We start from the raw sequence: 22,090 nt of genomic DNA, 5'->3' as shown, positions 1-22,090 counted from the left end.
TTATCAAAAAATTAAAAGCAGTCAAACAATCAAGAGCCATAATACTACTACTACTGCTACTATTGCTACTAACAAGTCACTGTAGCACCAAGCCATCTGAGGACAACACAGCTGCGAACGCTCCTCCCTCATCTTGATCTATTCAAAGTGTCCCTTCTTACAGCCTCCCAAGAAGTTTCAATATCCTTTTAATCCTTTCTTACTATATCTTGGCACCCCCTTCAGGGACGGCCTGCCTTTCGTTTGACCTTAGATGGATGGCCGAAAAGGACGATCATTGGCAATCTGTCATACTTCATGCACAAGACATGTCCTAGTCATCTCAACCTTTTTCTCATTATAGCCATAGAAATTGAGATAGAGCCACGCTTTGCGCACAACCTAATGTTTGAAGTACGGCCAGTCAACTGGGTACCCAAATCTATCCTAGACAATTCCTTTTGAAAACATCTTATAAATTCTCCTCCGCCATCCGAAGAGCACACATATCAGAATAATATTTGACCACTGTCATCGCTATAGGTTCTAATATTTTAGTCTTGTTTCGTAGACTTATCATCCTGTTGTTCCAAAATTTTTTCAACTGTAAAAAAAGATTGGACCTTGGATATTCTACTTTTACCATGCTCACTGCTTCTTCCATTTTTACTAATAATACTGCCTAGGTAAGTGAAGCTATCCAGTTGATCGATCTTCTGGCTACTCAACATCTCCTCTTTACCTTCATATATTCATAGTCTGTGACTTAGTCTTATCAAAATTAATTTTTAAACCTCATCTTGCACCCTGAACTGTAAAAACGTACAAATAACATTTCAGTTTGCTAGCATTTGTTCTTGGATATTCAAATCATCTGCATAATCTTAGTATAGGAGAGTTTTACTTTCCGTTTTATTCCATGCTCTCCCATAGATTTGCGGTGTTCCTTAGGACAAAGTCTGTCAAACTGATCCATATGAATGGGGATAGAGAGCAACCCTGCTTAACTCCTGATTCAATTCGAAACCAGCTACTAGCCTATTTTTCTACCTTAACCGCAGCAATATTGTTTTTGTACATAGCAATACTTACTAATGTTTTAATCTGGTAAACCACACAAGGATAGGACCTTCAGTAAGGCTCGTCTACCGCCTAAATCAAACGTTTGGTCATAATTTACAAAACTGAGGAACAAGGGGGTCCGATGATTCAGGCAGCAATAAACTATTAATCTGAGAGAGAATATTTGGTCTATACATCCTCCCCCCTTCCTAAAAATACACTATGCTTCTCTTAAAATATTTTCCTACAGCATCTCTAAGTCTAAAAAGCATCATCATGCTAAGTGATTTGCTTCCTACAGAAACCAAGCTAATACCTCAATAATTACCACAATCACTCTTATCACCTGGCTTATAAGGGGGTTTAATAAACGTTTTCTTAAAATAGCTAGGTACATTCCGTTTTTCAAAATCATGTTCATAATCTTCAGTAGCTGATTTCTACCTTCCTAACCACCCTATTTCCAAAAACTCATTTATCGCACTATCAGCACCTGGGTCCTTATTATTTTCTAATTCTTCCAGTACTGTCTCTATATCTTCCTCAAGAAATAAATCTTACTCTACTTCCAATATTGTGTGAATTTAATGTGGGAATTAATTATTAATCTATGGATACATTTTGCATATTAATAATTCATGCTAATTATACACGACAATTGTATATTTGACTCCTTGATTGTTATGGACACGTTTTGTTTTTAATTAGGTTTCAGACCTTTTTTTTGTATTTTATGGTTTATATTTTTTTGTTTAACGTATGGAGCAAATTTGGCTTTCCACAATCTCGCATTAGTTCCCCATAGTTTCCACAGAGCTCACACGTCTTTGAAAATAAATACAATAGTTATCTTTGCCTTCTGGAAGAAGGCAATTCTGTGCACAAATTGTATCTCTTTGTCGAAGTTGGGAATCTACAAAATATTAGATGCGAAATAACAGAATGATAAAACTGGTGCTGCGGGATATGTAGTTTGTCCTTTCCTAACTTTATATCTTATAGACTAAACCCTCCCATTAAAGAAATGATATTTAGCTGCAGTTATGCTACAAGATGTAAAGTTTTAAGGCATTTATGTCATATTATGGATTAATGCCCCTAGTAGGAGTAGACAGTAGGAGGAGACGACACCGAGTAGGAGAAGTATGTAGTAGGAGAAGACACCAAGGAGTCAGCCGAAGAGGCATTTCATCCCGGTCAAGGTAATATAATCACTTTAAGGATATAACGATTTTTATGATTTTTCATATGATGATGAATTTGATGATTTTTATGGAAGAAATTGAAAGGGTAAGTATTTTATCGAAAATGTGTAGTCGATGTTGGAGAATTTTTCGAAGAGGTCTTCAAGTAAGCTTTATTAATGTGGCTTTATAATATCACGGCAAGAAAATGATAACATTGGAAAAAAATGAATATAATATGAACAACCTTTGTATTCAGATCCTGAAGACTCTAGTTTGAATGAATGTTTTTATACTGTTTTAATCGTTTTGATAATACCGTTAAGCTATACCCGTTTTCTTATAAAATTAAATAAATAAAATAAGTTTTTTTTAACGGAAAGTCAGGAGCGACATTAAAACTTAAAACGAACAGAAATTATTCTGTTTATGAAAGGGGCTGTCCCCTCCTCAACGCCTCGCTCTATACGCTAAAGTTTTTTATTGTTTTAAAAAATAAAGTTGTGAGACAGAGTCAAACTTTGGCGTAAAGAGCAAGGCGTTGAGGAGGGGACAGCCCCTTTCATATACGGAAAAATTTCTGTTCGTTTTAAGTTTTCATGTTGCTCCTTACTTTCAGTTAAAAAACATGTTGTTTTTATTTAATTTATGAGCGTTTTTGAACTAATGCAGCTTGGATTTGGGCTCACCGTACATGAATAATTAAAACGAAATTTGCATATTAATTTTAATTTTTTGGCTAAATGGCTTTCTCGAAATATTGTTCTGACGTAACTTACGAATTAACTGACGTAACGAACTTCTATATTCGTATGTTTTTATTACGTATATTAGGGAGTTCGCCCCCTAGTCAATACCTCGCCCTTTACGCTAAAGTTCCAATTTTATTCGAATCACAAAGACCGCTTAATTAGAATAGATAGCTCTTTTGAAAGTACTAAAAAAATCTTAGTCTAAAGAGCGAGGTATTGAATTGTGGGCGAACCCCCTCATATACGTAATAATTTCTGTTTGTTCGAAGTTTTAATGTTGTTCCTTACTTTCAGTTGAAAAAAACTTGTTTTTTTAATTTAATTTCTGTTCATTTTTTAAATATTGATGGGAAATCCGGCACCCCCTTCAAAGAAATATCCCTTCCCCCAAAGATAAATACTCCATGAAAAGATCCTCCCCATAAACCCCTCCTCTGACCCCCCCCCCACCAGAAAAAATCACTCTTGAAAACGTCTGTATACTTCCAATTAACCAATACTATATGTAAACAATGGGCAAAGTTCATAACTTGCAGCCCTTCCCTCCGGAACTATGGGGGATAAAGTCATCCTCAAAGACATATTTATTAAATTTTCAACTATGCTGAACAAAATGGCTTTCTCAAAGTTTTGTTTGGGTGACGTCGGGAAAAAAAATGAGCGTGGGAGGGGGCCAAGTTGCCCTCCAATTTTTCGGTCCCTTAAAAAGGGCACTAGATTGTTTAATTTCCGTTCAAATGAGCCCTCTCACGATATTCTAGGACTTCTGGATCGATATGATCACCCCTGGTAAAAACAAACAAAAAAAAAAAAAAAAACAACAAACAAATAAACACTCATCCGTGTTTATATATCGTATATATATATATATATATATATATATATATATATATATATATATATATATATATATATATATATATATATATATATATATATATATATATATATATATATATATATAAAACAAATAAACACGCATCCGTGTTTATATATCGTGTTATATATACCAATATCGCATATTGGAATAAGATCAAATGCTTTTTCTTGATTTGAATCTTATCTTTCTAGTAGGCTTATTTCAATTGATCCGCTTTCAATTGACCCTTCTGAAGTAGATCATGCCGTACCTCAGGGATCTGTTTTTCGCCCAGTTTTATTTCTGATTTGTGTTAATGATCTGATTTCGGCAGTTAAAAACACCAGGCCTCTGGCAGGCTGGAAGCTGTGTCATCCGGATTTTCGTTCGTGTTCTAATGCTACTTCTAATGAAGATTTTCTCGTTGTTTTTGCTGATGACACCATTCTTGGGACTTTTGGAAAGACCGAATGTGATATCAAGTCTAACCTTGTGACAATATTTGAAAGAGTTATTTCATGGTTTGATGCTAATTACTTGGCCTTGAATGTTGGTAAGTCATATTTTCTTATCTTATCTCGAATTGGTATAGCTTTTCCTCAGCTTACACAACTTCAGGTGTCACAGGGCTCCTTGTGTAGACCAGAGAATCGGGTAGTCCAGTTTCTTTGTATCCTGCTTGATGAGAACCTTTCATTTAGAAACCATATAGCCATGAGTAGGGTCAAGGTCTCACGGAGTTTGGGTATCCTTCGAAAACTTGGACACACATTTCCAGGATCTATTCTGAAGCTTCTTTTTTTTCTGCCTTGTACAGTCATATGTTTCCTATTGCCCCATTGTATGGATGTCTACCTTTCCTTCTACGCCGCGGTCACTTTCTGTTATGTATTATAAAGCACGGAGTATGGTTCTGGATCGCAACTGCTCATCACTAACATCGTTTTTAACTATACTATTTACATACATTCTGTCTTGTACTTTTTTTGTCTTCTAGCAGCTTCCTGGCAATTTACCGAAGTCTTTTCAGAAAACTCCTGTGCTTGTATCTAATTCAGCTCAAAATAGCCTTTGTCCTTTATTTAATATCTACACTTATCCTACCCCTACTATGCGATCAAATTTCAACCCTCTCATGGCTTGTCAACAGGTCTGGAATTCCCTACCTTCTTCAGTAAAGAGATGCCACTCGTTTGGGACTTTTAAAAGGATTCTTAAGGACCATTTAGTTAAGAATAAAACAATAGCATTTCGTTTTTTTATTTTTTTTATTCATTTATTCTATTATTTATTTATTTATTTTATTTATTTATTGTTTTTTTTCTTCTTCTGAAGAGTTGATGTCCCCTGAGTGTTTATTTTAAGGTGTATGATTGTCTTTCCTGTGCTTTTACTCCCAGGTATCAGGTACACTCTATTTTTAATATTGTATATTGTTTGGTTATTGTTCTCTTTTTTTTGGTTTCTGTGTATATTGTGTATTTATTTTATCCCCCTTGTATCCCTGGCCATGGAGCCTTTCGAGGGGAATAAAGGTATTATATTTCCATTTTTTATTTATTGGTGAATAAAACTCTGAACTCTCTGATCTTTCTTCTGGCAAAAAAAAAAAAAAGTACAAAATTCCACATTTTTGCAGAGAGGAACTTGAAACTTCTACAGTAGAGTTCTCTGATACGCTGAATCTGATGGCGTGAGTTTCATTAAGGTTCTTTGACTTTTAGGGGTTGTTTCCCCCTTTTTTCAAAAATAAGGCAAATTTTCTCAGGCACGTAACTTTTGATGGGTATGATTAAACTTGATAAAACTTATATATTTGAAATCAGCATTAAAATTCTATTATGTTGATGCATCTATTGGTATCAAAATTTCGTCTTTTAGAGTTTCGGCTACTATTGAGCTGGGTCGCTCCTTACTTATAGTTCGTTACCACGAACTGTTTGATTGGCTAAGCCAATCAATTTAAAAAAAAACCACTAATCCAGCCAATCACATGTTGGGCTATACAATCATGGTTGCAACGATAATTACAACCAAGTAAAGAACAATTCGGGACCCAAAGTAACCAAAAGTTTAAAAACACGTTTAAAAAAACTACCCAATTAGAAAATTTGGCATTTGTAGGTGATTCAAGAATGGTAACTACTATTTCGAATAGCCTTAATAGCCATTTCTGATCTTTCTTGAGCTGATCAATTTTATTTTATGTTGAATAACATATTCCAATTCGTGCGTCCCCAAATTTGAATGTTTCTTAAAATTCTAAATAATTTATATTATCATATTCAGGGGCACTAATTCATAAACATGTATAGAAGGAGGGGGGGGGGGGTTTGTATTTTGTTTTATGAAAATGGGATAACTTGTTTATCAAAACGTATGGGGGGATGGCATTTCTGTATTTTTCCTTTTCATTAAAATGCAAAATAACTTTAATGGGGGATGGGCAATTGTGCCCCTTCTCCCCGATTGGGGCCTCCGATCAAATTCTTGAATTTTGGTTACCAATGTTAAATTAAAAGCTAGGCTTAGGAAACCTAGATGGTGATACATGCAATTTCATGCTAGGTAATTTCTTCACTATAAACAGGTTTCTAATCTTTTAAGTTTTCTACGTAAATAAAATGGACCAGAAATCGCCACCTTATAAAAACCCGCAAATAAAAGCAGACGCAAACGGAAAATTGAAAATTTGCCATATTTGGAAATTTGCCATATTTGGAAATTTGACATATTTGGAAAAATACGTCGACTTCTGATACTACGAAAAAGTACTTTTACATCCTATTATACTATTACATTTACTTTACTGTTGTACTATTTACTTTTTATTATACTATTTATACTAGTTACTATTATACTTTTATACTATTTACTTTTATATTACTATTTACTTTAATTACTATTTTACATTTATTATACTATTACATTATTATATATACTATTACATCCTATTATAATACTATTACATCGTGAAAATATTCCGTAACATTTCCCCCTTCCATACCCTTAAAAATTTATACAAGTGGAATACTTTTGCTTCCCTTTCAGAAAATTCTTAGGTATTTCCAGGTTAGAAATACCAACAAAAAAGGTAAATTACCATTCGCATCTTGGAGAAATTGAGTAGCCCATCTTCCGTAAAATTTGGGGTACCCTCTTCAATAAATGAAAGGTCAGATAGATAGAGCCCAAGATATGGAATGCAAGGAGGATCACAGCGATGCAGCGCATCTCGGAGGTTTCTGAATCTCCCATCTTGAGAAACAATATTCTGAAGCTTTTCAATCGTCTGCCGAGTCTAAAAGAGGAATTAATGGAAGACAAATTCCCCACATATTGTTTTCTTTAACAAGTTTCTAACAAGGCAGAATAAAATAAAATTTATTTTTAAAAACTGACAAAGGGCTGAAACCGATATCAGTCTCTTATTTTAATATTAAAAGAATAAAATATTGAATAAGAACAAGATTAAAGAATAAGAATAAAGAATGAAATATTAACGATAAACGGTTAGTAAACACAAGCACAATACAAAAATTCAAAATCAGGAGAGACAAAAAATGAGTATATTTTAACAAATAATATTAAATTTAATATTAAATTTTAATTTAGAAAAGAACAAAATTGCAAAATAAAAAACATCTTTAAACAGAATGAAAATAATCTCAACAAAAGTAAGGGTACAGTCAGAAGTAAACATTTTATTGAAAGCTAAACTAGGGATTAGATTTATTCTTTTACTTAAAAAAGTAACACGAAGTAAAATCGAAGTGATATAAAAAGTTCCTGACTAGGCGGAATAAAATAATCTTTTTTTTCTTAAAACTAATATAGGGGCTAAAGCCGATAATCAGTCTCTTAGCTCAATATTAAAAGAATAAAATATTAACGATAGACGGTTAGTAAACACAAATGCAATATAAAATCAGAAAAGACAAAAAATAAAACTAGATAATCTATTAACAAAAAATTAAATTTCACGGTAAATTTTATTTTAGAAAAGAAAAAAATGATGAAATGAAAAATATCTTTAAATGGAATAAAAATAGTGTCAACAAAATTAAGGACACAGTCAAAAGTAAACATTTTATTAATAGCAAAACTAGGAATTAGATTCACTTTTAACTAAAAGTTAATAGGAAGTAAAATACGGTTAGCAAAGGAATAAGGGAAAAATAAAAGGATAGGGAAAAGTAAAGATGGGACAAGGAAAAAGAAACAGAAAGGTAAAAGGATGGGGTAGCAAACGTTCGTGACAAATAGGAATAGCACCCCAACACCCCGAAATCAGCAATTCATAGTACTCCAAAAGCTAAGCTTGCAAGGGTGTACTACTGTAGAAGGACAAAGAGAAAGAAATGGGAAAAAATAAACCAAATGAAATGAAATTTAAAAGTTAGATCATGTACCAAGAAAAATATACATGCAACCAAACAGATAAATAATTACGTTATAACGTAACACGAGGCATTAGCCTTTAAAGCTGCGGAATTTTGGGAACATGATGGTTTTAAAATTGGGTAGTTAACATTGAACGTTTTGCAATTTTAGGAAAGGGGTTGAAAGGCAAAGGGCTGCCAAGAACTTGGCCATCTTTAAAAGGGTTCTTTATTAGTTTTTTTTAAAGGTTTTCAAAATTTCTGAGCTCAAACTATGGCAACAATCTGGAAAGTAGGCTTAAGACAGCAGGTTGCACAAGGAATATAAAATACAGGAGGTCTTTAAGGTTCGAAGCTGGAATATCACAATAATTTATTTTCTTCTCTATGGTGGTAAAACCAATATTTTTTGTCGACAGTCCCATTTTCGCGACCAACCAGAATTACCAAAACGAGTGGAAAAAAAAATAAAGAGACGAGACTGTGCCTGACATGCCTAACTGGTTTCACTTCCAATCAGCCTTTACCTAGCTATAACCAGACTATTGCGAAAACTCTGAAGGGGTTTGGTCAACTTGTCCGAATGTCAGAATAAACACCCACGAGAAAGGTTTTTGACTTTTATTCCCAAACACATTTTGGAAGCACCCTCATTGAGAGCCGAGCCTCGTTTATGATTACCCAGGTAAGTTTTTCTTGAGGTGAAAACACGGATATCTCTTTACGCTGTGGTAACACGTTGAGTGCGTTACGCTAAGTGCGTTAACTTACGTTAAGTGCGTAGGAAGTGTTACGTTAAGTGCTGCAAAAACAATTAAGCAGTAAGATATGGCTCAAAGGACCTATTCTTCTGGATGACCGAAAATAAAAAGTATAATATTTAAAAAAATAAATGTTACAAAATTGCAACCCCCCCCCCTTCATGGGATACATTTTTATATCCTCCTACCCCCAAGAATGTTTCTGTAGGTGCACTTGAATCGTTTAATTTCCCAAAACAGGATGCATACCTAAAACAAGGTTTAAGGCTTTACCAAATTTCAACCTTCGCCTTTCCCTTCTTCATGGGATACATTTTTATAAGCTCATGCCCCCAAGAATGTTTCTGTACGTGCGCTTGAATAATGTAGTTTCCAAAAATAAGATGAATACCTAAAAAAAAGTTGAAAGCTTTGGTGAAGGACTTACCGTCTTTGAAAGCTTATCCCAAGTTTTTCGCAATCTAAACACGGAACTGTTCGTCAAAGCGGCACAAATCTGAAGAACACCATTGAAATTATGGAGGCACCGACATATATCAGCAACAGCTGTCCATTTATCAATGACAGCAATTCTGGCAGTTAAATTTTGCCTTCGAGTTATTTCTGAGACAACTAGTCTCGAAACCTAAGAAATAAAAGATTCCGTTTATTGATTAAATTTGAAAAACAAAATGATAATGCCATGTTGATGATCACCTAAGAAGCAATAAGGGGTGAGAAAAGAGGTGTTAAACACCAATACAATACATTAAGATGAAAAATAGATAATGTGTCCTAACAGTGGCGTCAATTCACGAAAAAGTAGGAGGGGCGGGGGCAAAATGTTTTCCAAAGTCTACAAGGGGGTGGGGGTGATTTTTTTTTACTGTGAAAATACCAAAAATTTAATCAAAATACCGAAAAAAGTTTTTTTTTTTAATAAAGAGGGGAAAATATCTAGGGGAGCAAATACTCCCATATAATAGGCGTCGCTGCTTCATAATTGGTAACGTAAACTATACATCTTAACATTGTTATCAAATATATTATTAAGATCATCCCTCGAGAGTTCGTCCCTATTTAACAACACCTAAAAAAAGAAAGAAAAACAAAATGTCATGTTTACAAAAAGTAATTAAATTAAGAGATGTCACCAACATAATTTATATTTGACCAAGATGATTTCAGTCCCTGATTCAGCCCCTGATTCAGCTCCTGATATGAAGCAAAGAAAGCATCGACGGGGCTGAAACCATCGACGGGGACCTGGAATAATTGGGACCAAACAGGGACGAAACAGGGAATAATTGGGATCAAAGATCTCCGGTTTGCTAAATTATCAAAACATGTAAGGTAATCTTTTTGCATTCAATTAATAAGGAATCAAATGTAACTAGTTAAATTAAACCCAATTAAATAGTTATATTGAAAAATTAAATTTCAATAAGCTAAAATGGTTTTTTGAGTAAACTAAAATAAACTGAAATTTCAATAACTCAGTAAATCAAAGGAAATAATTAGATTCAATTTGGCTAAATTAATTCAATCAATTAATAGTTTAAACAAAAATGACTAATGTGGCACATTTTTTCGTAATCTTTTGAATTTTGCTCCTGCATTTTAGTCAAGAACCCACGATAGAGACAGGTCGCTAGAAAATAGTTACCAGGCTTCAACGAGCTAAAGAAGGTTTGAATATGGAATCTAGGCCATAAACAACCGCTGAAAACGAATATCTGGCGGAGCATTCAAAATTCCTTGCGCCAATAGCGAAAAAGGCGTATCTACAGAAATAGGAAAAAAAAACAACGAAGATTGGGTATATTTTTATTCCGGGGAGCTTTTTCGAACATTTTATCTGGTAGAATATTTCTCCATGAGTGCAATTTCAGATCCAATTCCACTAATGAGGGATTCCAAGAGTAGAGGGAGAATATTATCTCTCCATTCTAGTTTTCACATTTACCTTGCCTTAAATTGCACTTTCAAGCATTAAGAATTCACGAGTTCTTCAACTGATCGACATTAACGTGAAAAAGCTCTTCCCAGATCTTTCTACGCTCGGACACCCTCTTTGTGCTACACTTATGCACCCAGCAGAAGTTTTACGGGAGCGCTACCTAGCAATGCGATCTCATTGCACGAACGTCAATATCATCACTTAGTTGATAATCGAAGAATTTAAAGTCAACATAGGACTGACTAACTGTCAAAGAGAAGAAGTATGTAATACAGACGTTAACTGAAATAATTTTATGGTACCAACAATTTAGTGCTTGTGCTTGTCTGTCCTCAATTTCTTCCTAAAACTGTTTTAATAAAGGTTGCCTATCCAAATATTTATTATTACTGAAGAAGCTAAAAAAACTAATTTATTATTGGCATACTGTTCATACTGTATACGGATCATGCTGTTGAATCCACCATAAATCTTTATTAGAAAAGAAATCATGGTCTGGTTGCTGTTACAACAAGCCAACTAGCAGTCGCAAAGTGGATTAATACCCTACCTTCTTTTGTTACCTCAGTTTTATCTGCTTGGTATGCCTTATTAACATAAACAAAACTTCAAAGCTCGATTCTCCGCATCACAAAGATAGCTCAAAATTTATCGAAAAGCAGATGATGCTTGTAAAAACAGCTGTGTTCGTGTTGCACTGTCACACAAACCCCTTTACTACAACTGAAGAAATTCTTACCAATGAGCATGCTAGTCTATCGGTTGCGAGCTCCTTACTTGCAGCTGAGGAAGGAGGACTTGAAGCTGTTGTCAAGTATGTCAAAGGGTATGAAAAAGCCTTTTCAAAAGTTAAAGCAATGGATGTTGCTTCAAGAAACTCGGGATCAAAAACGAATGCCGTTTGATAAAGCGCAGTTTCTTCAGAGCTTATGACAGTGATGAGAATTTTTTGTGGGATATATTCCAGCACTAAAAGTGTACTGAAACAGCTTAAAAATATTCTGATATTTGAACTCTTTATATGCTCCTTCAATTTTTGAGCTCAGGTATTCTTCGTTGGCGCTTCAACGTGAGATACCATGCTATACTTTTCGAGAGAGGCTAGTGGCTTGCGTGAATGGCCTGAAAACCCGAACTTTGAAGAGGAAAGTTGCTTGTATGGGCGTGAAGCCTCCGTTATCGATGTCGTGCAACTGCTTCACCAAAACCCACCAGCACCTGGCGTGTATGGCTGTCTGGAGGATTTGAAGAAGATGAGAGCTGTATGTTTAAGACATGATGTTTATTCGCTCAATTTCAAGGAATTTCTGTGTGGCACACATGAGGAAGCGGACACCGAAATGGCTCTGCACGTTGCCTTTTGCTTCAGAAACGGCTTTGAAAGGATGAATGTTTGTGCTAATAATATTGATGTACCTGTGATAACAGTAGGAAAATTCGTCGTCTCCTTAACTATTTTCCTGGGGCGAATGTTGTGCCTCAACTCCTCGTGAAGTTTCTAAATTATTATATCTCCATTGATCTTTTGTTTCAAAGAACGGAGAAGCAAAAGTTGAACTCCCTGGCGTTCATTCACTGCATTTCGGGGAGTGACACAACGAGTTATTTTTTCTCCGAAGGAAAACGAAAATTCTTAGCCACCGCCAAGAAGGGCGGTCTGTACATAAAGATGCAGTGTGCAACACAGAAGTTGAGATATGAAACTTTCACGTAAGCCAGTATGTTCTCCTTCAAAGATATTGCAAAAAAGCTGAAAATCAGCACTTATGAAAGGGATCCTAATCAGTTTTCCCTCAGTCATTTACGAGTACACTTGTACCCTCGTAAGAAGGAGCTAAAGGCGTTGCCTCCTACAGAGGGGGCGTTTGTGGAACATTTTAAGCGTTCTTACTATCAGAGTGCAATTTGGAATACCTCATTGATTGCAAAACCATTGTCTGCCAAGCCCTTTGATGGATGGCAATTTTCTGAACAAGATGATGTTCTTGTTGTTTCGAGCGCTTCCGTTGGGATATTCACAACTCTTTTGTGAGTGTAGCAAAAAGTGCACCAAAAACTGTAAATGCTTTTCTCAATTTTGTGACGTTTTGTGTGCTTGTGCGGAAAGTGTGATAGTTCACCCGAAGAAGTATAACATATGCGTAATTTGTGCTTATTCTCTTTAGATTCTCTTTCTTTTTGTTTTTTGTTTTTTTGTTTTTTTTTGTCTTTTTGTTTTTTTTGTTGTTTTTTCTTCGAAAGCTCTATTATTGCAGCTAATGCTTTTATTTGGACTCAATATCTGTGCACTTTAATTTAATCCAAGTGGCTTCTGTTTTGATGCCCCTAACAAAATGGAGTTGCAGAGGTGTAGTCACCTTCCTGTGCAGCCCCAATTGCTCTGTTCCCCCCTTTTAAAAAATAACTCTAATGCAAGTACAGGAAAGTTGGTTTCTGGTGTCACCACTTGGGTATGTTTTAATAATGTGCAGTTAGGAAATCTGATTATGCTCATAACTTTTTCTTTTTTCTCTTGGTACCTTATTCTGTTTCACATTCTAAGCTCAAACCTCTCATCTAGGTCGAAAAACAGAAAATATAGCTTATGATGTCATTGATTATGCAAATTACGTTATATCTCCTTTGGCACACACAATTTTCGTTGCTCCTGCCTATATTCGTTTTCAGCAACCAATTCTGTCCCTGATAAGTTCCTCAAACCTTCTTTAGCTCGTTAAAGCCTGTGATGTTAGAATTTCTTTGGCTGGGTCCCTGAATATTTATTGTCTTTATTGGTCGACTTCTTTTAGAAGATTTTGTAATTTTATTGTATTCGGTAGCAACACACTTTGATTTTGCCCAGTTTTTTGTTTTTGCTGTTTTTTCCTCTATCGCCGACTTCAGTTTATTGCACTAATGTGGTAAGGATTTTACGCAAAATCCTAAAGTCCACCCAATCTAATCTAAGGTCCAAATGTAAATCCAAAATCTAAGGTCCACACTTTACGGTTCTTACGCAGAGTGTGGACCTCTGGCCTGCTTGATGAATATTTTTCAACATTCTAGAAAGCCGCGTAAAATTCTTTCCTGCAGCTAAATTTTTTTTGCTCGTCATTGAGCCAGAGTCAACATTTTGTAAGATATATATGGATTTTTTTTATTGCCGCCGTAAAAAAAAAACAAAAAAAAAACTGTCTGACGTTCTTCCACCAGGCTTTCGTTTCTCCGAGCCGTGTTTCTGCTTTCCAGCGGAAAGCAGAATATTTTATTTTTGACGCCATTTCTGTTTAAGATATTGAGTTTGTTATTTTATTTTCTGTGTTTGGGACTGAACTATAAGAACGCTATTGCATGTGCCTCCTATAGTTTAATAGTCTTTTATTTTAAGAGAATTGTGGATTTTTCTTTGCTGCTTTTTAGTGGTGACATTAGAAAGTTGTCTCACGGCAAAAAAATGAATTCTTGAACAAATACAGCAAATATTTTATTTTTAACGTCAAACAGTACTCTTTGAAGAGCAGATGAATACATTTCCATCAGTTTTTCCTTTACAATTTTTTTCGTGAAAGGCGAATTTATTAGGAGAATTTAGGAGAATTTATTAGGAGAATTTATTAGGAGAATTTATTAGGAGAATTTAGAAAGGCTGACAGCTCCTCTTTTCTGTTAGCACCAGAAAAAAATTATTCTGTTAGCACCAGAAAAGCACCAGAAAAAAATAATTTTACTCAAAACGAGCTAAGAGCTGAATCATTACAGATATAGCTGGCGGGAAAAAAGGCTCCACTCCTATCCCCCCACACCAACTTTTAGAAAAAAGATATCCCTTTCTGGACGGGAATCACGCTGTAGTTTTGAACTTGTATGATTAAAGAGCCAAAGTTGGCACGTGGAGCCTCAACCACCCTTCCCACGACCATCCTACTGCTAATCTTTTAGCCTAAAGGTAGAAATATTGCACCTTGTTTGAGTTGGAATCTTGCTAGAATTTTAAACCAGTAGGCTATAACTTGAGGACGGAAATTGGAAATTGGCCTCTCTACAGCCACCTTTCGATCGTACCTCATCGCCAACCTTATAGTAATTAAATAAAAGTAACAAATTTTTTTAACTGAAAGTAAGGAGCGACATTAAAACTTAAAACGAACAGAAATTATTCCGTATATGAAAGGGGCTGTCCCCTCCTCAACGCCTCGCTCTTTACGCGAAAGTTTTTTATTGTTTAAACAAAATAGAGTTGTGAGAAAGTCAAACTTTAGCGTAAAGAGCAAGGCGTTGAGGAGGGGAAAGCCTCTTTCATATACGGAATAATTTCTGTTCGTTTTAAGTAATAATGTCGCTCCTTACTTTCAGTTAAAAAAACTTGTTTTTTTAATTCAATTTTTGAAAGTTTTTGAATATATGCAGGTTTTGATCTTGGCTCACAGTACATGAATAATTAAAACAAAATTTTCATACTAATTTACTTTTATTTGGTTAAATGGCTTTCTCGAAACTTGTTTCATTTTATTTACGAACGTTTTATTAGTAATAAATATACGTATCTTACGAATTAACTTACGTAACGAACTTGTATATTCATATATTTTTAATACATATATTAGGGGGTTCGCCCCCTAGTCAATACCTTGCTCTTTAAGTAAAAGTTCAAATTTTGTTCCAATTCTTTAAAAATGACCGCTTAATCACAAAGGCCGTTAATTAGAATAAATAGCTCTTATGAAAGTACTAAAAAATCTCTCGCTTAAAGAGTGAGGTATTGACTAGGGGATGACCGATCAAATATGTAATATTTTCTATTCGTTTTAAGTTTGGATGTAGCTTCTGTTGCAGTTGAACAACTTGTTTTTTTTTATATTTAATTACTGATCTATTTTTAAATAATGCTGGGAAATCCGGCGTCCCCTTCATAGCAATTTCCCTTCCCCCATGAAAACTTCCTTCATGGAAAGTTCCTCCTAAATATCCCCCGACCCTAGGCACGTACACAGGAATTTGTTTCGGGGGGGGGGGCCAAATCCTTCAAACCCATTATTCTGTGAGAAAAATCAGAAAATTATGGGTAAATGAAAAAAATCGCGAGATTTCGGGGGGCGGGGTCCCGGGCCCAGAGGCCCCCCCTGCGTCAGTCCCTGCACAACACTCCCCCCCACTACCAGTAAAAATCTCCCCTGAAAACGTCTGTACTGTATACTTCCCAATAACCAATACTATATGTTAACATTGGGTAAAGTTCATAGCTTTAAGCCCTCCTCCCGGGAACGTCGGGGGATTAAGTCATCTAAAAATACATACTTATAATATTTTCGAACATGCTGAACAAAATGGCTATCTCAAAATTTTGATCAGGTGACTTTGGGAAAACAATGAGCGTGGGAGGGGACCTAGTTGCCCTCCATTTTTTTGGTCACTTAAAAAGGGCACTAGAACTTTTAATTTCCATTCAAATGAGCCCTCCCACGATATTCTAGGACCACTGGGTCGATACGATCACCCCTGGGGAAAAAAATAAATAAAAATAAACACGCACCCGTGATATTTCTTGTGGCAAAAAATGCAAAATTCCACATTTTTGTAGAAAGGAGCTTGAATCCTCTACAGTAGGGTTCTCTGATACGCTGAATATGATGGTGTGATTTTCATCAAGGTTCTATAGCTTTTAGGGGGTCTTTCCCCCTTTTTTAGAAAATCAGCCAAATTTTCTCAGGCGCGTAACTTTTGATAGGTGAAATTAAACTTGATGAAAATTACATATTTGAAATCAAAATTAAAATCTGATTCTTTTGATGTATCTATTGGTATCACAATTCCCTTTTTTAGAGTTTCGGTTACCATTGAGCCGGGTCGCTCCTTACTTACAGTTCGTTACCACGAACTGTTTGAAACAATAGGAATCCTGTGCCTTTTTAACCTAAGACCACACAAGGAGTTTAATATAGTATCATGGGCAGCGCGCTAGTAGAAAGCTATCTTATACTCCCACGAGTACACCATATATGGGCATAGAGTCCCTAGGGAGAACACCTGTGCTGTCAGTCGTGACGAGTACACCATATATGGGCATAGAGTCCCTAGGGAGAACAACAGTGCTGTCAGTCGTGATGGGGCACCATATATGGGCATGGAATCCCCAGGGAGAACACCTGTGCTGTCAGTCCCACGAGAACACCATATATGGGCATGGAATCCCCAGGGAGAACAGGTTTCGGAGAAATGTCTCCGGGCAAAGTTTATTAACGTCTGACAGATGATGTCAAGGTTGATTGTTTCCGGGCGAAGTTCATTAATATCTAACAGATGATGTCAAGGTTGATTGTTTCCGGGCGAAGTTCATTAATGTCTGACAGATGATGTCAAGGTTGATTGATTTGTTGGTGTTCATCCAGGAGAATTGACTCCGGGCGAATGTCTTGATCTTAGAGATGAAGAGATTAACGCGGGAAAGGATTTCCTAGGAATTTCAAATGTGACAGCGCAGGGATGTCAAAACAAAGGGAACACGCTGAAATTACGTTTAGAGATTATTTGGGCGAAACCATTTTAGGCTTTTTAGGGATTATTTGGGCGAAACCGTTTTAGGCATTTTAGGGAATTATTCGGCCGAAACAGTTATGGATTTCTGAGGAATTGATTACCTAATCGGTAGAACCCTATCAGAAGGTCATGACGGGAATCCATATATGGACATAGAATGACGTAATCGATTAGGATAGTTGGATTTCTGAGAAATTGATTACATAATCAGTAGAACCCTATCAGGAGGTCATGATGGGAGTCCATATATGGGCATAGAATGACGTAATCGACAAGGACGGTTGGAATATTTCAGTAGTAGTTCGTCGTGGTTTACCTTGTTACTGTTACATTCTATTAATTTTTCAAAGTTCATTTTCAATTTCTTTCGTTGAAATGCAAGAGTTGGAATATTTCAGTAGTGTTTTGTCGTGGTTTACTTTGTCACAGTTACATTCTCTTGATTTTTAAAAGTTCATTTTGTATTTCTTTCGTTGAAATGCAAGATTTGGAATATTTCAGTAGCGTTTTGTTGTAGTTTACCTTGTCACAGTTACATTCTCTTAACTTTTGAAAGTTCATTTTGAATTTCTTTCATTGAAATGCAAGGGTTGGATTATTTCAGTAGTGTTTTGTCGTGGTTTACCATTTCACAGTTACATTCTCTTGATTTTTAAAAGTTCATTTTCGGTTTCTTTCATTGAAATGCAAGAGTTGGAATATTTTAGTAGTGTATTGTTGTGGTTTGCCTTGTCACAGTTACATTCTTTCGATTTTTGAAAGTTTATTTTTAATTTCTTTCATTGAAATGCAAGAGTTGGATTATTTCAGTAGTGTTTTGTTGTGGTTCACCTTGTCACAGCTACATTCTCTTGATTTTTCTAAGTTCATTTTGAATTTCTTTCGTTGAAATGAAAGAGTTGGAATATTTCAGTAGTGTTTTGTAGTGCTTTAGCTAGTCACAGTTACATTTTCATAATTTTTCAAAGTTCATTTTGAATTTCTTTCGTTGAAATGCAAGAGTTGGAATATTTCAGTAGTGTTTTTTTGTGGTTTACACTGTCACACTTACATTATCTGTATTTTTAAAATTTCAGTTTGGATTTATTTCGTTGAAATGCAAGAATTAGATTGTTTAAATAGTGCTTTGTCTTCGTTTACAGTGTCTCAGTTAAATTCGATTACTTTTTGTACTTTTATTTCGATTTTCTTTCGCAAAACGGCAGGATATTGAATATTTCATTAGTGTTTTTTAATGTTTTACAGTGTCAAAGTCGCATTCTCTTAATTTTTCAAAGTTTGTTGTAAATTTCTTTTATTCAAATGACAGGTGTGGATTCTTAAAGTAAAGATTTTTCATGACTTAATTTGTCACAGTAAAATTTTCTTGATTTTTCAAAGTTCATTTTGGATTTCTTTAATTGAAATGCAAGAGTTGGAATATTTCAGTAGTGTTTTGTTGTGATCTACCTTGTCACAGATACATTCTTTTGATTTTCACAGCTCATTTTGGATGTCTCTTGTTGAAATTCAAGAATTTGAATATTCCGGTAGCGTTTTTTCCTGGTTTACCTTGTGACACTTACATTCTCATTATTTTTCAAATCTCACTTATGACTATCTTTAGTTGAAATGCGAGATTTGGAATATTTCAGTAGTGTTTTGTTGTGGTTTACAGTGTCACAGTTACATTCTCTTGATTTTTCAAAGCTCATTTCGAATTTCTTTCATTAAAATGCAAGAGCTTAAATATTTCAGTAGTTTTTCGGCACGGTTTACGTTGTAACAGTTACATTTTCTCGAATCGTCAAAATTTATTTTGAGTTTCTTTCATTGAAATGCAAGAGTTGGATTATATCAGTAGTGTTTTGTTATGGTTTACCATGTCATAGTTACATTTTCTTGATTTTTCAAAGTTCATTTGAATTTATTTCATTGAAATGAAAGAGTTGGAATATTTCAGTAGTGTTTTGTTGTGGTTTACCATGTCACAGTTACATTCTCTTGATTTTTCAAAGTTCATTTTGGATTTCTTTCATTGAAATGCAAGAGTTGGATTATTTCAGTAGTGTTTTGATGTGGTTTACATTGTCACAGTTACACTCTCTTGATTTTTCAAAGTTCATTTTGGATTTGTTTCGTTGAAATGCAAGAGTTGGAATATTTCAGTAGTGTTTTGATGTGGTTTACATTGTCATAGTTATATTCTCTTGATTTTTCAAAGTTCATTTTGGTTTTTTTTTCCTTGAAATGAAAGAGTTGGCATATTTCAATATTTTTTTTTTATGTTTTACGTAGTCACAGTTAAATTATATTTATTTTTCAAAGTTCGTTTTGGATTTCTTTCTTTGAAATACAAGAGGTGGTTTATGTCAGTAGTGTTTTTTCGTGGTTTACCTTGTCACAGTTACATTCTCTTGATTTTTCAAAGTTCATTTTGAATTTCTGTCGTTGAAATGCAGGAGTTGGAATATTTCAGTAGTGTTTTGTTGTGGTTTACCTTGTCACAGTTACATTCTCTTGATTTTTCAAAGTTCATTTCAAATTTCTTTCGTTGAAATGCAAGAGTTGGAATATGTCAGTAGTGTTTTGTCGTGGTTTACCTTGTCACAGTTACATTTTCTTGATTTTTTCAAAGTTCATTGGAATTTCTTTCATTGAAATGCAAGAGTTGGATTATTTCAGTAGTGTTTTGTTGTGATTTACCTTGTCATAGTTACATTTTCTTGATTTTTCAAAGTTCATTTTTAATTTCTTTCATTGAAATGTGAGAGTTGGAATATTTCAGTAGTGTTTTGTCGTGGTTTACCTTCTCACAGTTATATTCTCTTGATTTTTCAAAGTTCATTTTGAATTTCATTCATTGAAATGCAAGAGTTGGATTATTTCAGTAGTGTTTTGTCGTGGTTTACCATGTCAAAGTTACATTCTCTTTATTTTTTAAAGTTCATTTTGAATTTCTTTCGTTGAAATGTAAGAGTTGGAATATTCTTCAGTAGTGTTTTCTTGTGGTTTACCTTAACACAGTTACATTCTCTTAATTTTTCAAAGTTCATTTTGAATTTCTATCATTGAAATGCAAGAGTTGGAATATTTCAGTAGTTTGTTTTGTTGTGGTCTACCTTTTCACAGTTACATTTTCTTGATTTTTCAAAGTTCATTTTGAATTTCTTTCGTTGAAATGCAAGAGTTGGAATATTTCAGTAGTGTTTTTGCATTGTTTACCTTGTAACAATTACATTCTCTTGATTTTTCAAATTTCATTTTGGATTTCTTTCTTTGAAATGCAAGAATTATGATATTTCACTAGTGTTTTGTCATGGTTTACCATGTCACAGCTACATTCTCTTGATTTTTCAAAGTTCAATTTGAATTTCTCTCGTTGAAATGCAAGAGTTGGAATATTTCAGTAGTTTTTTGTGGCGGTTTACCTTGTCACAGTTATATTCTCTTAAATTTTTCAAAGATCATTTTGAATTTCTATCATTGAAATGCAAGAGTTGGAATATTTCAGCAGTGTTTTGTCGTGATTTACCTTGTCACAGTTACATTCTCTTAATTCTTCAAAGTTCATTTTGAGTTTCTTTCGATGAAATGCAAGAGTTGGAATATTTCAATAGTGTTTTGTCGTGGTTTACCTTGTCACAGTTACATTCTTGATTTTTCAAAGTTCATTTTGAATTTCTTTCATTGAAATGCAAGAGTTGGAAATATTTCAGTAGTGTTTTGTTGTGGTTTACCTTGTCAGAGTTACATTCTCTTGATTTTTGGAAGTTCATTTCGAATTTCTTTCATTGAAATGCAAGAGTTGGAATATTTAAATAGTGTTCTGTCGTGGTTTACCTTGTTACAGTTACATTCTCTTGATTTTTCAAAGTTCACTTTGGTTTTCTTTCGGTGAAATGCAAGAGTTGGAATATGTCAGTAGTGTTTTGTTGTGGTTTAACTAGGCACACCTATAGTTTCTTAATTTTTCGAAATTCATTTTATATTTCTTTCGTCTAAATGAAAAAGCTCGAATACTTTAATAGTTTATAGTTGGATTTACCTAGTCGCAATTAAATTTTCAGTATTTTACGAAGGTTAGGTTACTTTATTATTATTTAACTGAGTGAGTTGAAATATTTGAGTAATGTTTTGTTGTGGTTAAATTAATAAAAGTAGCACTGGCTTGATTTTTCACACTTGAATTTGAATACTTTTTGTTGAAATGCAAGAGTTGGAATATTTCAGCAGTGTTTCTTCATGGTTTACGTTGTCACAGTTACATTCTCTTAATTTTTCATAGTTCATTTTGAATTTCTTTCATTGAAATGCAAAAATTGGAATATTTTAGTAGTGTTTTGTTGTGGTTTAGCTTGTCACGGTAACATTCTCTTAATTTTTCAAAGTTCATTTTGTATTTCGTTCATTGAAATGCAAGAGTTGGAATATTTCAGTAGTGTTTTGTCATGGTTTACCTTGTCACAGTTACATTCTCTTAATTTTTCAAAGTTCATTTTGAATTTCTTTCGTTGAAATGCAAGAGTTGGAATATTTCAGTAGTGTTTTGTTGTGCTTTACATTGTCACAGTTATATTCTCTTAATTTTTCAAAGTTCATTTTTAATATATTTCTTTGAAATGAAAGAGTTGGAATATTTCAGTAGTGTCTTGTCTTGGTTTACCTTGTCACAGTTAC

General features: G+C 34.4%; 1 protein-coding gene across 1 annotated transcript in view; it reads right to left on the bottom strand.

The window, feature by feature from the left end:
- Positions 1 to 22,090, bottom strand: part of LOC148943113 (ras-specific guanine nucleotide-releasing factor 1-like) — a 125,412-nt gene that overhangs the window by 1,770 nt on the left and 101,552 nt on the right. Inside the window, exons 10-11 of the mRNA XM_089102440.1 lie at positions 9,407 to 9,604; positions 6,940 to 7,137 (exon numbers count right to left, since the gene is read on the bottom strand). Coding sequence (XP_088958566.1) covers positions 6,940 to 7,137; positions 9,407 to 9,604 — 396 coding nt within the window. The remainder of the gene's footprint in view (positions 1 to 6,939; positions 7,138 to 9,406; positions 9,605 to 22,090) is intronic.

The sequence above is a fragment of the Artemia sp. Qi Xiang Cuo genome, chromosome 16 (genome assembly GCF_049724085.1).
Source record: "Artemia sp. Qi Xiang Cuo chromosome 16, ASM4972408v1, whole genome shotgun sequence".
Lineage (NCBI taxonomy): Eukaryota > Metazoa > Arthropoda > Branchiopoda > Anostraca > Artemiidae > Artemia > Artemia sp. Qi Xiang Cuo.
The sequence above is the reverse complement of the archived record's forward strand: the minus strand, read 5'-3'. Positions and strand labels throughout refer to the sequence as shown.